This window comes from Bombina bombina, chromosome 6, assembly GCF_027579735.1.
Source record: "Bombina bombina isolate aBomBom1 chromosome 6, aBomBom1.pri, whole genome shotgun sequence".
In the NCBI taxonomy this organism is placed as follows: domain Eukaryota; kingdom Metazoa; phylum Chordata; class Amphibia; order Anura; family Bombinatoridae; genus Bombina; species Bombina bombina.
The window spans coordinates 643,509,436-643,533,426 of NC_069504.1; the positions used below are offsets into that span (position 1 = coordinate 643,509,436).

The 23,991-nt window shown below is 42.4% G+C and overlaps 1 protein-coding gene across 2 annotated transcripts in view; it reads left to right on the forward strand.

Annotated features, from left to right (window-relative positions):
• POLG (DNA polymerase gamma, catalytic subunit) overlaps positions 1-23,991 on the forward strand; it is a 135,649-nt gene that overhangs the window by 83,246 nt on the left and 28,412 nt on the right. For both annotated transcript variants that reach the window (XM_053717669.1, XM_053717670.1), the window contains exons 15-17: positions 8,633-8,686; positions 8,827-8,944; positions 15,039-15,174. In XM_053717669.1, the coding sequence (XP_053573644.1) occupies positions 8,633-8,686; positions 8,827-8,944; positions 15,039-15,174 (308 nt within the window). The remainder of the gene's footprint in view (positions 1-8,632; positions 8,687-8,826; positions 8,945-15,038; positions 15,175-23,991) is intronic.

Below are 23,991 nucleotides of genomic sequence, written 5' to 3' on the forward strand. Positions count from 1 at the left end.
TTTTGTGTTTCCACCATTTCCTCTTCTTCCTCGTCTGATTGCCAGAATCAAACAGGAGAGGGCTTCAGTGATTTTGATAGCACCTGCGTGGCCACGCAGGACTTGGTATGCCGACCTGGTGGAAATGTCATCTCTACCACCGTGGACACTGCCACTGAAACAGGACCTTCTCATTCAAGGTCCGTTCCAGCATCCAAATCTAGTTTCTCTGCGGCTGACTGCCTGGAGATTGAATGCTTGATTTTATCCAAGCGGGGATTCTCTGAGTCGGTCATAGATACCTTGATTCAGGCTCGAAAGCCTATCACTAGGAAAATTTACCATAAGATATGGCGTAAATATCTTTATTGGTGTGAATCCAAAGGCTACTCATCGAGTAAGATCAGGATTCCTAATATTTTGTCCTTTCTCCAAGAAGGATTGGAGAAGGGGTTATCAGCTAGTTCCCTAAAGGGACAGATATCTGCTTTATCAATTTTACTGCACAAGCGTCTGGCAGATGTTCCAGACGTTCAGTTGTTTTGTCAGGCTTTAGTTAGAATCAAGCCTGTGTTTAAACCTGTTGCTCCGCCATGGAGTTTGATTTTAGTTCTTAAAGTTCTTCAAGAGGTTCCGTTTGAACCTATGCATTCCATAGATATTAAGCTTCTATCTTGGAAAGTTCTGTTTTTAGTTGCTATCTCTTCGGCTCGAAGAGTTTCTGAACTATCTGCATTGCAATGCGGCTCACCTTATCTTGTTTTCCATTCCGATAAGGTGGTTTTGCGTACCAAACCTGGATTCCTTCCTAAGGTTGTTACTAATAAGAATATTAATCAGGAAATTGTTGTTCCTTCTTTGTGTCCTAACCCTTCTTCTAAGAAGGAGCATCTGTTACACAACTTGGACGTGGTTCGTGCTTTAAAGTTTTACTTGCAAGCGACCAAAGATTTCCGTCAAACATCTTCTCTGTTTGTTGTCTATTCTGGAAAACGTAGAGGTCAAAAAGCTACGGCTACCTCTCTTTTTGGCTGAAAAGCATCATCCGTTTGGCATACGAGACTGCTGGACAGCAGCCTCCTGAAAGAATGGAGTCAAGGAAGGAGCTATATAGACAGCTCTGCTGTGGTGCTCTTTGCCACTTCCTGTTAGCAGGAGGATAATATCCCACAAGTAAAGGATGAATCCGTGGACTCGTCGTATCATAGAAGAAATCAATTTATCAGGTAAGCATAAATTTACTTTCTTCAGGGAAACGTAGGGGTCAGAAAGCTACGACTACCTCTCTTTCTTTTTGGCTGAAGAGTATCATCCTTTTTGCATATGAGACTGCTGGACAGCAGCCTCCTGAACGAATTACGGCTCATTCCACTAGAGCTGTGGCTTCCTCATGGGCATTTAAAATGATGCTTCTGTTGAACAGATTTGCAAAGCTGCAACTTGGTCGTCTCTTCACACTTTTTCCAAATTTTACAAACTTTTGCCTCTGCTGAGGCTGCTTTTGGGAGAAAAGTTCTTCAAGCAGTGGTGCCTTCCGTTTAGGTTCCCTGTCTTGTCCCTCCCTTTTCATCCGTGTACTATAGCTTTGGTATTGTATCCCACAAGTAAGGATGAAATCCGTGGACTCAACATCAACATCAGTTTGTACAACAATACACAAATAATTACAAATACATAGATATGTACAATGTATCTTATATACAGTGTTTAAAGACAAATGATACAAAAAGTCAAAATATTGCTACGGGGCTAAGAATAAACTAAGAAACACTGCAGGGAGGTGACACAGAGATATATGAGGGATGCATATTAGACCTGGGTGTATGACAGGGGGCGGGATAGAATTATCCTTAGCCAGCAAACAGATGTAAGTGTTTGATAGCAAGCAGTGCCTAAAAAACATATGTGCAGTATATACACAGATATACCAGCCCTAGTGTCAACAGGGGATATAAAGGAAACAGGCATGTACTCAAAGGGACACAGAGGAGCACTCCGTAATCCAGGGCACAATATAGAAGTACAATGATATATATGCAAAAACAATATATATGAAAAAATAATATGAAAAAACTTTTGGCTCATAATAACCTTGAGAAATAATAATAGATACTAGTGATGCCTAAAACATGTCTGTCAATATATAAATATACATACATGTAGTACTACAGACATGGTCAAAGTCACAATTGTACCCAGAGGGGGGGAATGGCTGTAAGGGATAGATAACCATATAACAAGGAAAGGGGAGGTAGATAGTGTCTTACAAAAAACAATGCCAATCGTTGCCCTTGTTCAGTCCTTTAGGATGGATAGTGTCCAGCTTATAAATCCACTCTGCTTCCCTTTGTACTAAAAGTTTCTCTCTGTCCCCACCCCTCCTCAGAGGGGGTACATGATCAATGAGCATATACCTTAGATCTTTAACGGTATGCCCACGCTCCATAAAATGTCTTGCCACTGGTTGGTCACTTTTGCCTTTATCTATTGCGGCCCGTATTGCGCTTCTGTAGTTAGCCATACGTTTTTTCTTCTATAAGGTACGACGAGTCCACAGATTCAACCTTTACTTGTGGGATATTATCCTCCTGCTAACAGGAAGTGGCAAAGAGCACCACAGCAGAGCTGTCTATATAGCTCCTCCCTTAGCTCCACCCCCCAGTCATTCTCTTTGCCTACTCTAAGTACTAGGAAGGGTAAAGTGAAAGAGGTGATAAAATATTAGTTTTTAATTTCTTCAAGCAAGAGTTTTTTGTTTTAAAATGGTACCGGTGTGTACTATTTACTAAATCGTTTTAGTTTTTACTTATGTTGAAATTGCTGAAGACAGGGTCACAGTGTGATTACTTTTTTTATAGAATCATGGGTTAATTTTTCCTGAGGTAGGTTATTGAACAGTGGGGATTAATCAAATGTGTTTCTTTGATTTATGCTGCTTATGTGTGAGATTTATTTTTTGGGCTCATAGACTGTTGTTATGCGGTAACAGAACAAACAGGTGTTTACTTTCACTTTGAATGCTGTGCAGCTTGTAGCTTGGCGCGCTTTTTCTCATAGCAGGGGCAGTCCTGCCTTGCACACAACATGACCGGGTGTGGTCACACTTTCGTTTTCTCTTTCCTGACTGAGCTAGCTGTCGGAGAGGACGCTTCTTCTCTGGTCGCCTGGGTCTAGGAGGTGTTGAGTGCCCCATTGATTGGGGTATATAGGTGTCATTTTTGTGAAAAATAAAAAGTTAATTTATTTGTATCCTACTGTTGTTAGCGCAAGCTATGGAGGATCCTGATATGCTTGAGGGTACTCCCTCTATTCCTAATAATAATACCTATCTATATTGTGAGGAGGCTTGGGTGTGCCCGCCCTCTCAACTATGTTCCATATGCATCAACAAGGTTATTATGTCTAAGAAGGTTAACCCCCTTTAGTACAACTGAGCCGTCCACCTCTGAGGACTCGCCGTCCCGTGAGGTGCATACCCATCAATCATCTCCATTGTTACATGCAGATTTCCCTAACAAGCCTGATCCTCTGTCTGGAGGAAGCCTTTTACCATCAGACTTTACCGCGCAGTTAAAGACGGCGGTGTCTGAGACCCTTAGTGCTCTACCACTCCCTGCTAAGCGCAAGTGAAAGGTTAAATATAGCTCTCCGGTCCAGGAGACATCCAGTGATTTACTTGATTTGTCTGCTTTTCAAGTATCCCAGGATGGGTCACACTCTGAGTCTTCAGAGGGTGAAATTTCTGGATCAAAGTCTGCTACATCTAGGCCTCCGGCTGCGGAGGAGCCAGCCTTTAGATTTAAAATTGAACACCTATGTTTTTTCTTCTAAAGGAGGTACTGTCGACATTAGAGGTTCCAGAGTCCAAGTTGCCTGATGAACCTTTGATCCCTAAATTAGACAGAGTAGCGCCGCTAACTTTTCCTGTACCTGTAAAGATGGCAAATATTATTAAAAACAAATGGGATAGAATTGGATCTTCCTTTTCCCCTTCGTCTGCTTTTTAAAAAATTATTCCCAGTCCCAGACTCTCAGCTGGAGTTGTGGGGTTCCTAAGGTGGATGGTGCTATCTCCATGTTAGCTAAGCGTACTACTATCCCTTTTGAGAGCTGATGGATAAGAAAATGGAAACTTTTCTCATGAAAATGTTTCAGCATATGTGATATTTATTTCAACCGGAAGCAGCTGTTGCCTCGGTTGCTGGAGCTGCGGCCTACTGGTGCGACTCCTTAGCGGAATTGATCGAGGTGGAGGGTCCCCTCAACGTTATCCAAGAAAGAATTAAGGCTTTGAGAATTGCTAATTCTTTTATATGTTTTTTAAACATGCAGATTATTCGCCTGAATGCTAAAATCTCTAGTTTCTCAGTGCAGATGTGTCGGACGCTCTGGCTGAAGTCCTGGTCTGCGGATATGACTCTTAAGTCTAGACTACTTTCCCTCCCCTTTAAGGGAAACATTTTATTTGGTCCAGTCCTGGACTCCATTATTTCCACGGTTACAGGGGGCAAGGGTGCCTTCCTACCGCAGGATAAAAAGAAAAAATCTAAGGGACAAGGATCTAATTTTCGTTCCTTTCGTTCTGAAAAGTCCCAATGTCAGCAGTCCTCCTCTAAGCCTGAGCAAACCAAGAGCACTTGGAAGCCGGCTCAATCCTGGAATAAATCAAAGCAGAACAAGAAGCCCGCCGAGAACAAGTCGGCATGAAGAGGCGGCCCCCAAACCAAAGCTGGATCATGTAAGGGGCAGACTGTCACTGTTTTCAGACGCTTGGTCCAGGGACGTGCAGGATCCGTGGGTCCTGGAGGTCATAGTTAAGGGATACAAGATAGGTTTCAAATCTCATCCACCCAAAGGCAAATTACTCCTCTCAAGCCTGTCTTTAAAACCAGAAAGGAGGGAAGCCTTTCTGGGGTGCGTGCGGGATCTGTCCTCCTTAGGGGTCATTGTCCCGGTTCCTATTGCAGAAAGATGTTTGGGATTCTACTGTTTGTGGTCCCAAAGAAGGAGGGAACATTCCGCCCAATTCTGGACCTAAAGTGAATAAGTTTCTAAATGTCCCCACGTTCAAGATGGAGACAATAGGGTCCATTCTTCCTCTAGTTCAGGAAGGACAGTTCATGACCACTATAGATCTGAAGGATGCCTACCTTCACGTTCTATATCACAGGGACCACTTCCAGTTCCTAAGGTTTGCGTTCCTGGATCAGCACTTCCAGTTCATTGCACTTCCGTTTGGTCTAGCTACGGCCCCAAGAATCTTTACAAAGGTTCTAGGAGCTCTCCTGGCTGTCACCAGAACCCAAGGTATAGCAGTAGCTCCCTACTTGGACGACATTCTGGTTCAAGCACCATCCTTTAGTCTAGCAGAGGACTATTCGGTTTTCCCTTCTCTCTCTACTTCGATCTCATGGATGGAAGATAAACTTAGAGAAGAGTTCTCTCATTCCAAGCACCAGGGTAGAATTCCTGGGCACTATAATAGATTCAGTATCCATGAGGATATTTCTAGCTGACCAGAGACGGTGCAAGCTTGCTTCGTCATGTCTTGCCCTCCGGAACCTCCTTAAGGCCATCTGTGGCTCAGTGTATGGAGGTAATTGGTCTCATGGTGTCCAGCATGGACATAATTCATTTTGCCAGGTTCCGTCTCAGACCGCTACAGCTGAGCATGCTGAGGCAGTGGAACGACGATCACTTGGATCTGTCTCAACAGATTTCCCTGGACAACCGGTCGAGAGAATCGCTCTCTTGGTGGCTCTGTCCAGATCATCTGTCCCGAGGGACATCCTTTCTCACACCATCCTGGGAGATTGTGAATACGGACTCGAGCCTCTCAGGATGGGGAGCTGTTTGAGGTGCCAAGAAGGCACAGGGCCTGTGGTCTCAGGAGGAACGCTCGCTCCTGATCAACATTTTGGAACTTCGAGCAATCTACAATGCTCTGAAGGCTTGGCCTCTTCTGGGTTAGTCCCGGTTTATCAGATTCCAATTAGACAATATAACCTTGGTGGCTTACATCAACCATCAGGGGGGGAACGAGAAGCTCCTTAGCGATGAGGGAAGCATCTCGTATTCTGGAGTGGGCAAAGTCCCACAGCTGTTCACTGTCAGCGATCCACATTCCGGGTGTGGGCAACTGGGAAGCGGATTTTATCAGCAGACAATCCTTTCATCCCGGGGGAATGGTCTCCATCCCGAAGTGTTTGTGGAGATATGCTTCAGGTGGGGGACGCCGGAGATAGATCTCATGGCATCTCGTCTCAATACGAAACTACCCAGATATGGGTCGAGGTCCAGGGATCCTCAGGCGGAGCTAATAGATGCATTAGCGGTGCCTTGGAGGTTCAATCTAATCTACCTTTTTCCGCCATTATCACTCCTTCCTCGGGTAGTGGCCCGCATTAAGCAGGAGCAGGCATCAGTAATACTCCATCGTGGCCGCGAAGAATGTGGCTCGCGTACCTAGATGTCATTTTCTCCTCCATGGAAGTTACCTTGTCGCAGGGAACATGGTCCTTTTGTTTAGCAAAATCTAGATTCTCTGAGGCTGACTGCGTGGAGATTGAACGCTTAGTCCTAGCCAAGAGAGGTTTTTCTGGCATAAGGTTAAGGTTGCCAGGATTCTGTTGTTTCTCCAGGATAGTCTGGAGAAGGCTCTTTCCGCCAGTTCCCTGATGGGACAGATTTCACCCTTGTCTGTTTTAATGCACAAGAGGCTCTCTGAGCTTCCAGATGTTCAGCCTTTTGTTAAGGCTCTAATTAGGATCAGACCTCTGTTTAGATCTTCGGCTCCCCCTTGGAGTCTGAATCTGGTTCTGGAAAGTTTTCTTTCTATTGGCTATTGTTTCGGCGCGCATATCTGAAATTGTCGCCTTGCAATGTGAGCCTCCTTATCTGGTGTTCCATTGGAGTAAGGCTGTCCTACGTACTAAGTTAGGGTTTCTCCCTAAAGTCGTGTCAGACCCCAACATCAATCAAGAGATTGTGGTCCCTTTTTTGTGTCCTAATCCGTCTTTAAAGGAACGTTTACTTCATAATTTGGACGTGGTTCATGCCTTGAAGTTTTATCTTCAAGCTACTAAGGATTTTAGACAAACTTCTTCCTTGTTTGTGGTATATTCTGGGAAGCTTAAGGACCAGAAGGTCTCTTCGACTTCCTTATCTTTTTGATTGAGGAGTCTTATCCGCTTAGCTTACGAGACAGGGGGACATAAACCTCCTCAGAGAATTACGGCTCATTCTACTAGAGCAGTGGCTTCCACTTGGGCCTTTAAGAACGGGGCCTCTATGGATCACATTTGTAAGGCGGCTACCTGGTCCTCCTTACACACTTTTTCTAAATTTTACAAGTTTGATGTTTTTGCTTCTGCCGAAGCAGCCTTCGGAAGAAAGGTTTTACAGGTTGTGGTGCCCTCAGATTAGGGTCCGCCTCTCTTTTTGTCCCTTCCGTTTTCATTCAGTGTCTTCTAGAGCTTGGGTATATGTTTCCCAACAGTAAGAAATGAAGCTGTGGACTCTCCTTGTATTAAGAAGAAAGACATAAATTATGCTTACCAGATAATTTAATTTCCTTCTGTACAAGGAGAGTCCACGGCCCCCGCCCGTGTTCTCCGATGGGCGGCCTTCTAAATTATCATTTTCTTCTGGCACCTTTTATACCCTGATATTTCCCCTACTGATTCTTGTTCCCTCGGCAGAATGAGTGGGGGATAGAGGAAGTGGGAGAGGTATTTAAACCTTTGGCTGGGGTTTCTCTGCCTCCTTCTGGTGGGCAGGTTCACTATTTCCCAACAGTAAGGAATGAAGCCGTGGACTCTCCTTGTACAGAAGGAAATTAAGTTATCTGGTAAGCATAATTTGTTTTTTCTAAACGCATACTAAGCATGGAAGTGGACTGCATTCTCAAACGAGTTATTACATATCCCATGCCACTGGCACAGCTCACAGAAAGTGGCAGAAGTTATTGTTTTGATCATGGAGTAAAGCTCATGCTGGTGGGGAAAAGCCAATGCTACCCATATAAATGATCCTGCACTGACTGAGCCCTTGTGAGAAAACCTTTAAGGCAAGCTTGAATCCTGTATTGTTTGGTATAGAACTGTAGATGGTCAGGGTATATTTATTGTTATTTTCTACATACTAATGAATTACTGTGCAAGAGAATGGAGCTCTGTTTATGTTGCTTCTAATGTACTGCTATTGTAATGTATGTATATATTTATGTAAACTGCACAGATTGTTCATTGCTCCCTTCTGTTGTATATAAATGGTGTAATAATAGATTTAAAAAAAGAACTGTAGGTGAAATCAAGCTCTGTGGCAGCTTTAGAGAGAGAACCCATAAAAGAGACAAAGGCTGTGTATAAGTCCCATATAGGCAGGTTTTTCATTAGACATTTTCTCATGATAAGTTATTATTTTTAGAGTGAAACTGCTATTTCTTTCATATATTATTATAATTATATACAATGTAGGGATGGACATTTTTTTAATAACATTTTGTACAAATATGTGTATTGTAATTTGAAATGTAGTAGCTGCAATGTTAGTTTTATAGTAGGGATAAATGATTCAACTTCTGTCGTTATATTGCTGTAAACTCCTTTAGAATACAGTCAAAGAATGTTACATTTTTTTTTTTTTTTTACAGTTCCCAAAAGGTGGTATGGCTAAAAAAGAGTGAGCTCCCTCGTATAGTCACCAGGTATATCACCATCATGTCTGGTTTTCTGTTTCTCTCCATTCTCTCAGAATTAGTTTTTTAATATAATTTCAGGTCACGTCTCATACACTTACATATATTATTGTATTATAATAAGTAACCAATATACATTCATATTCCAGGAACCCTGAATACGATGAAGAAAAAATGTATGGTGCAATCCTTCCTTTGGTAGTGTCTGCAGGAACCATAACTCGCAGAGCTGTAGAACCAACATGGTTAACCGCGAGTAATGCACGAGTAAGTTACATGCATCTCCATATTCAAAAACAATATATAACAAGATATCAGCTAATCTGTCATATACATCTTTAGTTTGAAACTGTTGTTCAAAATTAAAGAATGAAGAACTGGCCAATGTAAGTAAAGCTATTGAGAAAATGTCCATTATGCACTGAAAGCTCATCTACAATTGCATAAAGTCTGCCATTTATTGAACTCAGGATTTAGAGAAAGGTAGAGAATAAAAGTAACTCAGGCATTCTTTTTTTTTCAGAAATGGAAAGAGTTCACAGCTGCATTCATTACTTTTGGGAAATTACAACCTGGCCACCAGGAGGAGGCAAAGACACCCAATCCAAAGGCTTAAACACTCCCCTCATCCCCCAGTCATTCTTTGCCTTTCGTCCCAGGAGGTTGGCAGAGAAGTGTCAGAAGTTTGTTGTCTCTTATGGAGGGTAGTACTCTTCGACATGGGACGGGAGTTTTAAGTAATCCTATCAGTCTCTCAGTGAGGGCCTGGATGAAAGTTAGTCCGGAGATGCAGGGAGAGTCTTTCTGCGAAACCATCCCAACTCATGTTAACAGCTCCACAAGCAATCAGCGTTGTTGAACTTCGCTTCGCTGCCTGCTTTCTTCTCTCAAGTCCATAGCGGAGGCACTGCTACTATTCATCACACTTGAAGGGCCGTGTTCTTGTTCCATGGCGTAGATTCCGGTAAGATTGTTTAATTTTACTTCATCAGAATGTAATGTAACTCATTTGTTTTCTGTAAGGTGCTCTCTTGCGGGACTTATAAAGTATATAATGTGAGGCCTCAGTGAGGCTCCTTTAGTATCTTGGAATCGAGGGTTAATATCTCCTGAGGGGGCTTATTTAACAGGGTTTTTTTTAAAATCATGTTTATTATGTGATTCAATCTGCTTATGTGTAGTGTTAACTGGGCTCTTGGCTTGGAACATAAAGGCCTTTGGAAGTGACGCGACCTTATGGTTGGGCACGCTTTTTTTGGACTGTACGATTCACCTTGTGACTGGGCGTGTTTACGATCTGATCTTCCATTTCCGCATTCCTGACCGTGTGGCGACTGAAAAATTCTGGTCTGCCAGTGTCTGGTTCATAGGAAGTGGTGAGTGCCCCAGCCATTGTGGGTGTCAGGTGCTGTTTAGAATTTGTTTTCTTATAGTCCATATTATTATATTTTCTATCCAGTTATGGTGGATTCTGATGCTGAGACTGTTCAAATTTCAGATTCAGATTCTTCAACTTGTGAAGAATGCGAATTGGCCCCATTCACACAGGTTAATCAGTTATGTTCTATATGCCGTATTAAAGCGCCTTGTTCCTCGGGCTCGGGGAATCAAGGGACTGCTGAGCCATCCGCCTCTGGGGGTTCTGTCCTCTGAGAGGCGAAATTTCTACCGCTCCCTAATACTACACATGCGGGTAACCCAGATTATATTTATCCCTCCTTGCAGGGCGACTTGTTCCCCCGGAGGTTGCAGTACGTTTTCGCTTTCACATATTTTTGGCGATCATGCGTCTGCAAGGTCCAGACATTTATTTGCGTTTGTGCTCGTGCCCTATTGTACCGGGTCTCCCGACCTTGGGTGGGCCTATACAGTTCCCTACGGGTGTAGCTGTCCCTGAGTGTTGTGCCTTTTGTTACAGAATAGCGCGCCTTCGCGTTTTACTCAGACACGTTTTTGAGTTATTAGAGTACCCTATCCTTAACGGATACGGGAATCCGCAATATTCTACTTTTGACTGGTTCTGCGGGTATGCCTGTTTTTTCTTGGGCGTTAACCTATAGGTTGCCTTATATTTTCTTTTATCCGGTTAGGATATCTTTTATTTTTTGATTATATGTTTCCTTCGGGAACTTTCTTTGGGATAGATCCTCGCTGTTTACTTCTGCGGTAGTTTGTTACGGAACATATTAGTCCAATGTTTGTCTGTTATTCTCTTCCTCTCTGAGGGAGGATTTAAGCAGCTTGACAGCTATGACCCTGTCTGCAGGCTGGTCCTGCTTGGGTTCAGTTCTTCTGTCTCGTGGCTTGTTCAGACATGTGGCGCCTGTTCTGCCTGGCTGGGCTGGTTGAGGCGCCGAGTGCTCACTTTATTATTTGTGTTTTCTTTTTACAAGTTTCAGCTAAACATTCTAAAGAGGACTTGTGAGTCCAGGAGGCAGAAGGATGTTTCAGTCCTTATTCGCCTTCAAGCTGATAGACTGGGTCAGTGGAGTTTCGCTGCGTCACTCTCTCTTACTTCCGATACACTTGGGACCTAGAGTGTTCTTCCTCACGTGGGAGGATTGGGGGCTTAGCGCCTTCTTACAGCTTTTTTGGATTGGCCTTTCTGAGGCTCTGGGAAATTGTCCTTTGGACTTGTTCCTTCCATGGTCCTTTTTGGAGACCTGTTTTTTCTTTCGGGAGATGGTTGTTCCCTTTTGAGGACATTGGGGTCTCCTTTGGGCTCTGCTTAGGGTTCTTCCCCGGAACTGGGGATGATCCGCATCCTTTTGTTCATGTGATCTTCTGACTCGTATTGGAGGTGCTGTGGAGACTAGCCTTGCTCGAGGGACTTTGAGGTATCCGCTTGCTTTGGACGTATTTGTGGCGGTTCGATCGTCTATGGGCTCTAGTGTCTCGGTTCGAGATGCCTTAGCTCCTTTGGAGTGTTGGACTTCGGCAGGCGGTGGTCTCTTCCTTGGGTCGGGACTTGCGAGGTGTTCTCGTTATCGATGTTATTCTGGATATTGCATATCATCTCCCTGTGGGTCTGTTTTTTATATCAGATGGGGTGTTTGAGTTTCTGGGATATTGTTTGTTTTTAAACAATTCGGGACTCGGACCTGTCATTGCCCTGGTTCTTCTGGTTGATGAGGCTTTCGCTCAGCGTTTTTTTCCTTTGTGGTTCCCGTTGCAGGTTATTACCAGACTTTTCAGACTTGGGTGTGTTCAGGGTTCTCCATTCCCCGGGAACTTGGGCTATGACCTTTGGTCTGGCTAGTTGACCTGGTCTCGGTTGGTCAGGTTTTCTGAGTGCTGATGCTCATTGGGCTTGCCTTACGCCTATTGAACGGTTCCCTTGGACAGTTTGCTAAAGTAACCTGATGGCTTTGCGGTACTGCAGACGTAGGGTTTGCAGGGTATGAAAAGAGGATTTAACCTATGTTGAAGAGAGGCATGCTCTCTGGGTTGTTCTGTTCTATCTGTAGTCTTGTTGGCTCTGCTTTGAGACTATGTCGGCCTTGTCGATTGTCTCTAAAGAGTTTTGGGTGGGCACCCGAGCTCTATTGGAATATTGAGGCCATTCTTCCACTCTTTTGGGAGCTGGTGTTGGGGTTCTTTTGTTCCCCTGTTTTCAGACTTGTCAATGCTTGGGCTAGCCCGGCTGGGAGTAGGTTTTGAGATTTGTTGTTCCTTTTTGGGGGGTGCAGTGGGCTTCGTTGAGGTTCTGTGCTTCTCCCTTTTTGAGACCTATGTGTCGGTCTGGCGGCTTGGATTGCTTGGAGCATGCTCTCTGTCTTGGAGTTTTTGCAATCGGATATCTTGTTTGGCCGCTTTTTACTTTTCCGCAAGTATTTTCTTTCTGTGTCATCCTGATGATGACTGCGTGTTCTTGACTCAGGTGTTTACCTCATCTGGGTCTGCTACACGTATTATGTGTTGAATACTTCTGTATTTTAAGTTCTGACGTTTTGAGGGCTCCGTCTTCAGTCGTCTTGTTAGGTGTTTTTGCACGATGTTGAGAGGAAAATTTTCTCTGTTCTGATGCCGGTCCTAAACCTTGTGGTTTTTGTCTGGTCTGGGAATTGCCTCCCCTTGTTTGTCAGGACCCATTTAGGTCTTTGTGAGCTGAGCTCGCTCTGGGAGTTCTTCCTTTTTTGGAATTTGTGGTGACCTTTCGTTTCCCTTTTGGTTCTTCCTTACTCTATCCCTTTGGGAGTTTTTGGGCTGGTGTTCTCTTGGCTAGTTAGGGGGATTTGGTTGGGGACCGACTGCTGGGTGACGGTGTCTCCTGGAGGACTGTTGGCTCAGTTGAGTCTGATTTTGCGGTCTCTAGCTAGGCTTCCGGGCTATCTGTGGGTCAGTGTCCTTTTCTTTTCAATGTTTCTCGGCTTCGGACGAAGTGGAGTTTTGTTGGGTAGTGGTTTTCAGGCCTGGTGCCTTTAGAATGGGCCGCCTCTTGTACCCTCCCGTCTTGGCATTCAGTGTCCTCTATAGCTTGGGTATTGTTTTCCCAAAAGTAATTAATGCAGCTGTGGATTCTTTCCATTTATGAAGAAAAACTTAAATTATGCTTACCTGATAATTTTATTTTCTTTAGATGGAAAGAGTTCACAGCTCCCCACCCGTATTTTTTTATGTGGGGCGTCTGTATTTTTATTCTTCTGGCACCTTTTCACCCTGTTATTCCTTCTACTGTTCCTTGTTCCTCGGCAGAATGACTGGGGGATGAAGAGAGTGGAAGGAGTATTTAAGCCTTTGGCTGGGGTGTCTATGCCTCCTCCTGGTGGCCAGGTTCTTATTTCCCAAATGTAATGAATGCAGCTGTAGACTCTTTCCATCTGAATAAAATAAATTATCAGGTAAGCATAATTCAAGTTTTTATTACGTGTCCTGCTATGGGCAAGGCATTAATTTGTATGCATGTCAACACTTTATGTTACAAAACATAGATAAATTGCAAAAGAGGCACATTGGCAGACACAAATGTAATACAAAAATGCTTGTAATCTAATTTCATATACACTACTGTGTATTTCATATTTGGCTTTTATTTACCATTAAATAGGAAATGCCACAAAACCTTTTTTATTATTTCCATGTTAGTTATTCTATACAATTTAGGAACCAGCAGGAAAATGATTTCAGCTCCAGATCAGTACATAGCCACATTGTGAGGCAGCTGCTCCTGATTGGCTGAGCACACATGTCCTGAGTGGGATTTACCCTATGTGTCTAATCCTATTGCAGAGGTTACTGATGATTTGGTATTAGGAAGGAACTTCCCAGACGTTCTTTTGTTCCAGTGAACAGTCTTATTTATTTAATGTTTCCTAGCTAAAAGTCAGTTTTCTTCTGTCAGATCATAGAGTGTATTGTAATGTATACAGGAATTCCATATGGTGTCCCCCCTTTCAGCAAGGGATTACATGGTAACGCCTGCATCTACATTTTTCTTTTGGTTGTCTGGATTTCAGAATAATTCTGGATTTGGTGATTTGTAACTGTTCTACCCTAAAACCTGAGATTTTTGTAATCTGTTTATTGTATCATGGTTAGAAAAATATTTGTGGCAAATTTAAGGATACATTTTAAAACCCTATTGCAGACTGAATTATCATATATCTTATGGGAGACAAAATATTTCCTCCTCTTGGTAGTTTATAAAGCTGATTGCACAAGAATATTTAATAAACACCATTCTGTCTGTAGGAGTGTGGCATTGCACCAAGAATAGCAGTAATATTATTTATCTATCTTGTAAAATAATAAAAAAATGCTTTTGGAACAAACCTTAAAATCCTAACCTAGAAACTGTACTGGAAACCAGTGGTATGTGATAACCTTATAAATAGAAGGGGGCTCTGAATACTTTCTCCAGGAAGTTTTTATTGGGAAGATATGTTTTATGGTCAGTCACAATAATGTAAAAAAATATGACATTTAATTTACTTTTAATCCCATTTCACTCCTAAATAAGTAAAATAACTTTGCCTTTGCCAACTTGTAAGCTTATGTATACCCCTGGTCTGTGTAACAGAGACCATGAGAATTTACAAACATGATAGAATTAACTAAAAAGTATTTCTAGGCATGATACTAAATATAAAATGTAATAGAGAACTTGTCTCTAAACAGATTTCCATTTTCCTTTTTTTGGAACAAACAATTGAAAGGATTATTCAGTAACACAAATATGTGTTACTGTATCTAGCAGATTAATAAGATGTAATAAACTTGCATACACTTTAGTGAATCCTAGTAATAGCATATAAATGGAAGGGGTTTTTCTTACTGGAGAATTATTTAAATTAAAAGTAAATGGACACTACCTAACAGAAACTATAAATTGTTATTATTTCAGTGTTTCCTCTATTGTTAGGCAGATCGTGTGGGCAGTGAATTAAAGGCCATGGTACAAGTTCCCCCTGGATATCACATAATAGGAGCGGATGTAGATTCTCAGGAGCTCTGGATAGCAGCAATTCTTGGGGAGGCTCACTTTGCTGGAATTCATGGTATGTTACCCTTAGAAACATTCTATGCTTAGCAGAACAGAAACTATTGGTGAGCTAAAAATGTTAAGTTAGTTTTCTTTATTAAATGCCAGAACATGAAATCTCTTGCTGTTCCAACTTAGTAGAATACACAGTTTCCAAGTAAGCAAACCTTATTGGTTGTAAAAAAAAAATTGTAAGTAAATATTAAAAAGCATACATTATGCACAGAATACAACGCCATCCCATACATACAAAATCTTATGACACTTTAAAGACATGTCGGTGGCACCACATAGTTCAATACTGTCTTTGTAAAACTGGATATGCTAGTGTATATCTATAGATATGTATATTTCTCTTGTAAGGTGTATCCAGTCCACGGGTTCATCCATTACTTGTGGGATATTCTCCTTCCCAACAGGAAGTTTCAAGAGGACACGCAAAGCAGAGCTGTCTATATAGCTCCTCCCCAAACTGCCACCCCCAGTCATTCTCTTGCAACTCTTGACAAGAAAGGAAGTATCAAGAGAGATGTGGGTTTACGTGCTAGGTTTTTTTTTCTCTTAAAGGCACAGTAACGTTTTCGTTTAATTGCTGTTTCACCTTTATTAAAGTGTTTTCCAAGCTTGCTTGTCTCATTACTAGTCTGTTAAACATGTCTGACATAGAGGAAACTCCTTGTTCAATATGTTTGGAAGCCATTGTGGAACCCCCTCTTAGAACGATATTCTAGACAGGATTAAAGCTCTGAAGTTAGCTAACTCCTTTATTTCTGACGCCATTTTTCATTTAGCCAAGCTAACGGCTAAAAATTCAGGTAGTAGCCCCCGATCCGGGACCGGATCTAGTGGGGGGCAGACTTTCTCTCTTCGCCCAGGCTTGGGCAAGAGACGTCCAGGATCCCTGGGTCTTAGAGATTGTTTCCCAGGGATATCTTCTGGACTTCAAAGCTTCATCTCCAAAGGGGAGATTTCATCTCTCACAATTATCTGTAAACCAGATAAAGAGAGAGGCATTCTTACGTTGTGTTCAAGACCTACTGGTTATGGGAGTGATCCACCCAGTTCCAAGAGAGGAACAGGGGCAGGGATTCTATTCAAATCTGTTTATAGTTCCCAAAAAAGAGGGAACTTTCAGACCAATCTTGGATCTCAAGATCCTAAACAAATTTCTCAGGGTCCCATCCTTCAAGATGGAGACTATCCGAACCATCCTCCCGATGATCCAGGAGGGTCAATATATGACTACCGTGGACTTAAAGGATGCTTATCTCCACATTCCGATTCACAGAGATCATCATCAGTTCCTCAGGTTTCGCCTTCTTAGACAGGCATTACCAGTTTGTGGCTCTTCCCTTCAGGTTAGCCACGGCACCAAGAACCTTTACGAAGGTTCTAGGGTCCCTACTGGCAGTTCTAAGGCCACGGGGCATAGCGGTGGCTCCTTACCTAGACGACATTCTGATACAGGCGTCGACTTTTCAAATCGCCAAGTCCCATACGGACATTGTTATGGCCTTTCTGAGGTCTCACGGGTGGAAGGTGAATGAAGAAAGGAGTTCTCTCTCCCCTCTCACAAGAGTTTCTTTCCTAGGAACACTGATAGAAGAAATGAAAATGTTTCTGACAGAGGTCAGGTTATCAAAGCTTCTAACTTCCTGCCGTGCTCTTCATTCCACTTCTCGGCTGTCAGTGGCTCAGTGTATGGAAGTAATCGGCCTAATGGTAGCGGCAATGGACATAGTTCCGTTTGCCCGCCTACATCTCAGACCACTGCAACTTTGCATGCTCAATTAGTGGAATGGGGACTACACAGATTTGTCCCCTCTGCTAAATCTGGATCAAGAGACCAGGGATTCTCTTCTCTGGTGGTTATCTCGGGTCCATCTGTCCAGGGGAATGAGTTTCCACAGGCCAGAGTGGACTATAGTGACGACAGATGCCAGCCTTCTGGAACTCCCTAAAGGCTCAGGGTTCGTGGACTCATGAGGAAGCTCTCCTTCCGATAAACATTCTGGAACTGAGAGCGATATTCAATGCTCTTCAGGCTTGGCCTCAACTAGCTGCGGTCAGGTTAATCAGATTTCAGTCGGACAATATCACGACTGTAGCCTATATCAACCATCAGGGGGGAACAAGAAGCCCCCTGGCAATGTTGGAGGTTTCAAAGATAATTCTATGGGCAGAGCTTCACTCTTGCCATCTCTCAGCTATCCATATCCCAGGAGTAGAGAACTGGGAGGCGGATTTTCTAAGTCGGCAGACTTTTCATCCGGGGGAGTGGGAGCTCCATCCGGAGGTATTTGCCCAGCTGATTCAACTATGGGGCAAACCAGAACTGGATCTGATGGTGTCTCGTCAGAACGCCAAGCTTCCTTGTTACGGGTCCAGGTCAAGGGATCCCCAGGCAGTGCTGATAGATGCTCTAGCAGTGCCCTGGTCCTTCAACCTGGCTTATGTGTTCCCACCATTTCCTTTCCTACCTCGTCTGATTGCCAAGATCAAACAGGAGAGAGCTTCAGTGATTTTGATAGCACCTGCGTGGCCACGCAGGACTTGGTATGCAGATCTGGTGGACATGTCATCCCTTCCACCATGGACTCTGCTGCTGAGGCAGGACCTTCTACTCCAAGATCCATTCAAACATCCAAATCTAATTTCTCTGGGGCTGACTGCTTGGAGATTGAACGCTTGATTTTATCAAAGCGTGGTTTCTCTGAGTCGGTCATTGATACCCTAATTCAGGCTCGAAAGCCTGTCACCAGAAAAATCTATCATAAGATATGGTGTAAATATCTTCATTGGTGTGAATCCAAGGGTTACTCATGGAGTAAAGTCAGGATTCCTAGGATATTATCCTTTCTCCAAGAAGGATTGGAGAAGGGATTGTCAGCTAGTTCCTTAAAGGGACAGATTTCTGCTCTGTCTATTCTTCTGCACAAGCATCTGGCAGATGTTCCAGACGTTCAGGCGTTTTGTCAGGCTTTAGTTAGAATCAAGCCTGTGTTTAAACCTGTTGCTCCGCCATGGAGTTTAAATTTAGTTCTTAAAGTTCTTCAAGGGGTTCCGTTTGAACCTCTGCATTCCATAGATATCAAGCTTTTATCTTGGAAAGTTCTGTTTTTGGTAGCTATCTCTTCGGCTCGAAGAGTTTCAGAGTTATCCGCCTTACAGTGTGATTCCCCTTATCTGATCTTCCATACAGATAAGGTAGTTTTGCGTACCAAACCTGGTTTTCTTCCTAAGGTGGTATCTAATAAGAATATCAATCAGGAGATTGTTGTTCCGTCACTGTGTCCTAATCCTTCTTCAAAGAAGGAACATCTATTACACGATCTTGACGTGGTTCGTGCTTTAAAGTTTTATTTACAAGCTACTAAAGATTTTCGTCAAACATCTGCATTGTTTGTTGTCTACTCTGGACAGAGGAGAGGCCAAAAGGCTTCAGCATCTTCTCTTTCTTTTTGGCTGAGAAGCATAATCCGTTTATTTTATGAGACTGCTGGCCAGCAGCCTCCTGAAAGAATTACAGCTCATTCCACTAGAGCGGTAGCTTCCACATGGGCTTTTAAAAATGAGGCCTCTGTTGAACAGATTTGTAAGGCGGCGACTTGGTCTTCGCTTCATACTTTTTCTAAATTCTATAAATTTGATACTTTTGCTTCCTCGGGGGCTATTTTTGGGAGAAAGGTCTTGCAGGCAGTGGTGCCTTCCGTTTAAGTTCCTGCCTTGTCCCTTCCTTCATCTGTGTCCTAAAGCTTTGGTATTGGTATCCCACAAGTAATGGATGAACCCGTGGACTGGATACACCTTACAAGAGAAAACAAAATTTATGCTTACCTGATAAATTTCTTTCTCTTGGGGTGTATCCAGTCCACGGCCCGCCCTGTCACTTTAAGGCATGTGTTTTTTATTTTTAAACTACAGTCACCACTGCACCCTATAGTTTCTCCTTTTTTCTTGCTTGTCTTCGGTCGAATGACTGGGGGTGGCAGTTAGGGAAGGAGCTATATAGACAGCTCTGCTGTGGGTGTCCTCTTGCAACTTCCTGTTGGGAAGGAGAATATCCCACAAGTAATGGATGAACCCGTGGACTGGATACACCACAAGAGAGAAATTTATCAGGTAAGCATAAATTTTGTTTTTCCAGTGTGCATGAATTAGTAAACTGAATTCACTAAACATGGAGAAGGAATTTAGTAAAATTAGAGTCAAAATACTTTATATATAAGGGGTAGCATCTGAAGGTGGCTGTTCTGAGCCACATTTATTCTTGTGAAAGTACAAGACATTATGATCTGGATTTCCATAGATCATAGTATGTTGCACTTTCACAAGCATAAATGCAGCTCTGAAAAGAGCCGAATGGCACAAACTGTCGCCTTATTCCGCATTTGGATGTTTCCGAAGCATCCGAATCCATATACCTGGAATCTATGGGGGTAATAGTCCTGGTACCATTTTTTGAACAGGGTTTTTTCCCAACCTCTTTATTGTTCCCAAGAAGGAGGGAATTTACTGTCCAGTACTGGATTTAAAGACTTTAAACAGATTTCTCAGGGTACCTACTTAATATATGGAAACAATTTGGACTATTCTACATGTTGTTCAAAAGGGACAGTTTATGTCTACAATAGATTTGAAGGATGTTCACAAGGATCATCATCAGTTTCAAAGATTTGCATTCCAGAACAAACATTTTAAGTTTGTTGCTCTTCCATTTGGTCTGGATACTGCTTCTAGAATTTTTACTAAGGTACTGGGAACCCTCTTATCTGTAATAAGAGCTCAGGGTATTTTAGTGGTTCCTTACCTGGACACTATATTGGTACAGACTCCATTTTCACCTTTAGCAGTATCTCATACCAACAGTCTCTTGATGTTTTTTCAAAGGCATGGTTGGAGAATCAATTTTCCAAAGAGTTCTCTTTCTCCTTTAATCAGGATCATATTCCTAGGTGTCATTATAGACGTAACCAGATCAAAGGAGACTAAAGCTACTGGCAATTTGTTCAAATCTTTAGAATTTTCCATCAGTAGCTCTTTGTATGGAGGTGCTAGTTCTGATAATAGCGGCATCAAATGCTATTCCATTTGCTTAGTTTCATATGAGACCTCTCCAGATTTCTAATGGTACAAAGATTATACTCAACTCTCTCAGAAAATCCTTTTGCATTTCAGAGCAAGACAATCCCTTTCCTGGTGGATTTTTCACCAGCCCATTGCTCTGAGGGAATCCTTTGTTCATCCAACTTGGACTGGTATCACGACAGACACAAGCCTTTCAGGTTGGGGTGCAGCTTGGGGGTCTCAGCGAGCACAGGGAGTTTTATCTCCTCAGGAGGCAAGGTTACCTATAAATATTCTAGAACTCTGTGCAATCTGCAGGGCTCTTTAGACCTGGCCTTTTCTGGAAAAGGAGATGTATCTGTGTTTTCAATTGGACAATATCACAGCGTGGCTGATAGGGGAACTTGCAGTTCCCTGGCGATGAGGGAGGTCTTCCGAATTATGACTTATGTAAAGAACAATCTCTTTTAATCTCTGCAGTTCATATTCCAGAAATGAGCAAGTGGGAAGCAAATTTTCTCAGTTGCCAATCTCTTCATCAAGGGGAGTGGTCTCTTCATCTGGAAGTTTTCAATCAGATTGTAGAATGGTGGGGCCTCTCAGAGACAGACCTGATGGCTTCTTTATTGAACAAGTTTTCCAGGTATTTTGTTAGGTCCAGGGATCCTCAGGCAGAGTTTGTGGATTCTCTAGTAGTTCCTAGGTTGTTTCGCCGTGCTTACATTTTTTCCACCCATTGTTATTCTTCGTGGTCTCTTCCTCTGCGCCACAAGCTTCTTTCTCAATGTCCATTTTATCATCAGGATCTCAAGTTTCTCAGCTTGATAGCTTAGAGATTGACCGTCTAGTCTTAATGTTTTTTTCAGATTGTCATTGAAATTTTATTTAGACTCGTAAACCTGTGACAAGCATAATTATGGTTTGGACGGTATTTCTTTCTTGGTGTGAGAAAACGTGTGTTTTGGCTGGCAATCTTTTAGAATTCTCAAATTTCTTCAAGAGCCGAGATCAGGGTCAGATCTTGGCTCTTTTGGTCTTGTTTCACAAGAAAAATGCTAAATTTCCTGATATTCAGAATTTTGTTCATGCTTGAGTCAGGATTAAACCACTGTTTAAATCAATTTCACCTCCTTGGAATCTTAAATCGGGTTTAAGGGTTTTTGAATCTATGCACATGTTAAATATTCAGCTTTTGTCTTGGAAGGTTTTGTTTCTTTTAGCAATTCTGCTATAAGAGTTTGTGAATTGTCTGCTCTTTCATGTGAATCTCCTTAGCTTGTTTTTCACCAGGAAAGGTGGTTTTGAGGACTAAGTTTGATTTCTTGCCAAAAACATAATTTATGTTAGAACTTACCTGATAAATTCATTTCTTTCATATTAGCAAGAGTCCATGAGCTAGTGACGTATGGGATATACATTCCTACCAGGAGGGGCAAAGTTTCCCAAACCTCAAAATGCCTATAAATACACCCCTCACCACACCCACAAATCAGTTTAACGTATAGCCAAGAAGTGGGGTGATAAGAAAAAAGTGTGAAAGCATAAAAAATAAGGAATTGGAATAATTGTGCTTTATACAAAAAAATCATAACCACCACAAAAAAGGGTGGGCCTCATGGACTCTTGCTAATATGAAAGAAATTAATTTATCAGGTAAGTTCTTACATAAATTATGTTTTCTTTCATGTAATTAGCAAGAGTCCATGAGCTAGTGACGTATGGGATAATGACTACCCCAGATGTGGATCTTCCACGCAAGAGTCACTAGAGAGGGGGGGATAAAATAAAGACAGCCAATTCCGCTGAAAAAAATCCACACCCAAAATAAAGTTTAAATCTTATAATGAAAAAAACTGAAATAATAAGCAGAAGAATCAAACTGAAACAGCTGCCTGAAGTACTTTTCTACCAAAAACTGCTTCAGAAGAAGAAAACACATCAAAATGGTAGAATTTAGTAAAAGTATGCAAAGAAGACCAAGTTGCTGCTTTGCAAATCTGATCAACTGAAGCTTCATTCCTAAACGCCCAGGAAGTAGAAACTGACCTAGTAGAATGAGCTGTAATCCTTTGAGGCGGAGTTTTACCCGACTCGACATAAGCATGATGAATCAAAGATTTTAACCAAGATGCCAAAGAAATGTCAGAAGCCTTCTGACCTTTCCTAGAACCGGAAAAGATAACAAATAGACTAGAAGTCTTTCGGAAATCCTTAGTAGCTTCAACATAATATTTCAAAGCTCTAACTACATCCAAAGAATGCAACGACTTTTCCTTAGAATTCTTAGGATTAGGACACAATGAAGGAACCACAATTTCTCTACTAATGTTGTTAGAATTCACAACCTTAGGTAAAAATTTAAAAGAAGTTCGCAACACCGCCTTATCCTGATGAAAAATCAGAAAAGGAGACTCACAAGAAAGAGCAGATAATTCAGAAACTCTTCTAGCAGAAGAGATGGCCAAAAGAAACAAAACTTTCCAAGAAAGTAATTTAATGTCCGGCGAATGCATAGGTTCAAACGGAGGAGCTTGAAGAGCCCCCAGAACCAAATTCAAACTCCAAGGAGGAGAAATTGACTTAATAACAGGTTTTATACGAGCCAAAGCTTGTACAAAACAATGAATATCAGGAAGACTAGCAATCTTTCTGTGAAAAAGAACAGAAAGAGCAGAGATTTGTCCTTTCAAGGAACTTGCTGACAAACCTTTATCCAAACCATCCTGAAGAAACTGTAAAATTCTAGGAATTCTAAAAGAATGCCAAGAAAAATGATGAGAAAAACACCAAGAAATGTAAATCTTCCAGACTCGATAATATATCTTCCTAGATACAGTTTTACGAGCCTGTAACATAGTATTAATCACAGAGTCAGAGAAACCTCTATGACTGAGAATCAAGCGTTCAATCTCCATACCTTCAAATTTAAGGATTTGAGATCCTGATGGAAAAAAGGACCTTGCGATAGAAGGTCTGGTCTTAACGGAAGAGTCCACGGTTGGCAAGTGGCCATCCGGACAAGATCCGCATACCAAAACCTGTGAGGCCATGCTGGAGCCACCAGCAGAACAAACGAGCACTCCTTTAGAATCTTGGAAATCACTCTTGGAAGCAGAACTAGAGGCGGAAAGATATAGGCAGGATGATACTTCCAAGGAAGTGACAATGCACCCACTGCCTCCGCTTGAGGATCCCTGGATCCGGACAGATACCTGGGAAGCTTCTTGTTTAGATGAGAAGTCATCAGATCTATTTCTGGAAGTCCCCACATTTGAAAAATCTGAAGAAATACCTCTGGGTGAAGAGACCATTCGCCCGGATGTAACGTTTGGCGACTGAGATAATCCGCTTCCCAATTGTCTATACCTGGGATATGAACCGCAGAAATTAGACAGGAGCTGGATTCCGCCCATACCAGTATTCGAGATACTTCTTTCATAGCCAGAGGACTGTGAGTCCCTCCTTGATGATTGACATATGCCACGGTTGTGACATTGTCCGTCTGAAAACAAATGAACTACTCTCTCTTTAGAAGAGGCCATGACTGAAGAGCTCTGAAAATTGCACGGAGTTCCAAAATGTTGATTGGTAATCTCACCTCCTTAGAATCCCAAACCCCTTGTGCTGTCAGAGACCCCCAAACAGCTCCCCAACCTGTCAGACTTGCATCTGTTGAAATCACAGTCCAGGTCGGAAGAACAAAAGAAGCCCCCTGAACTAAACAATGGTGGTCTGTCCACCACGTCAGAGAGTGTCGTACAATCGG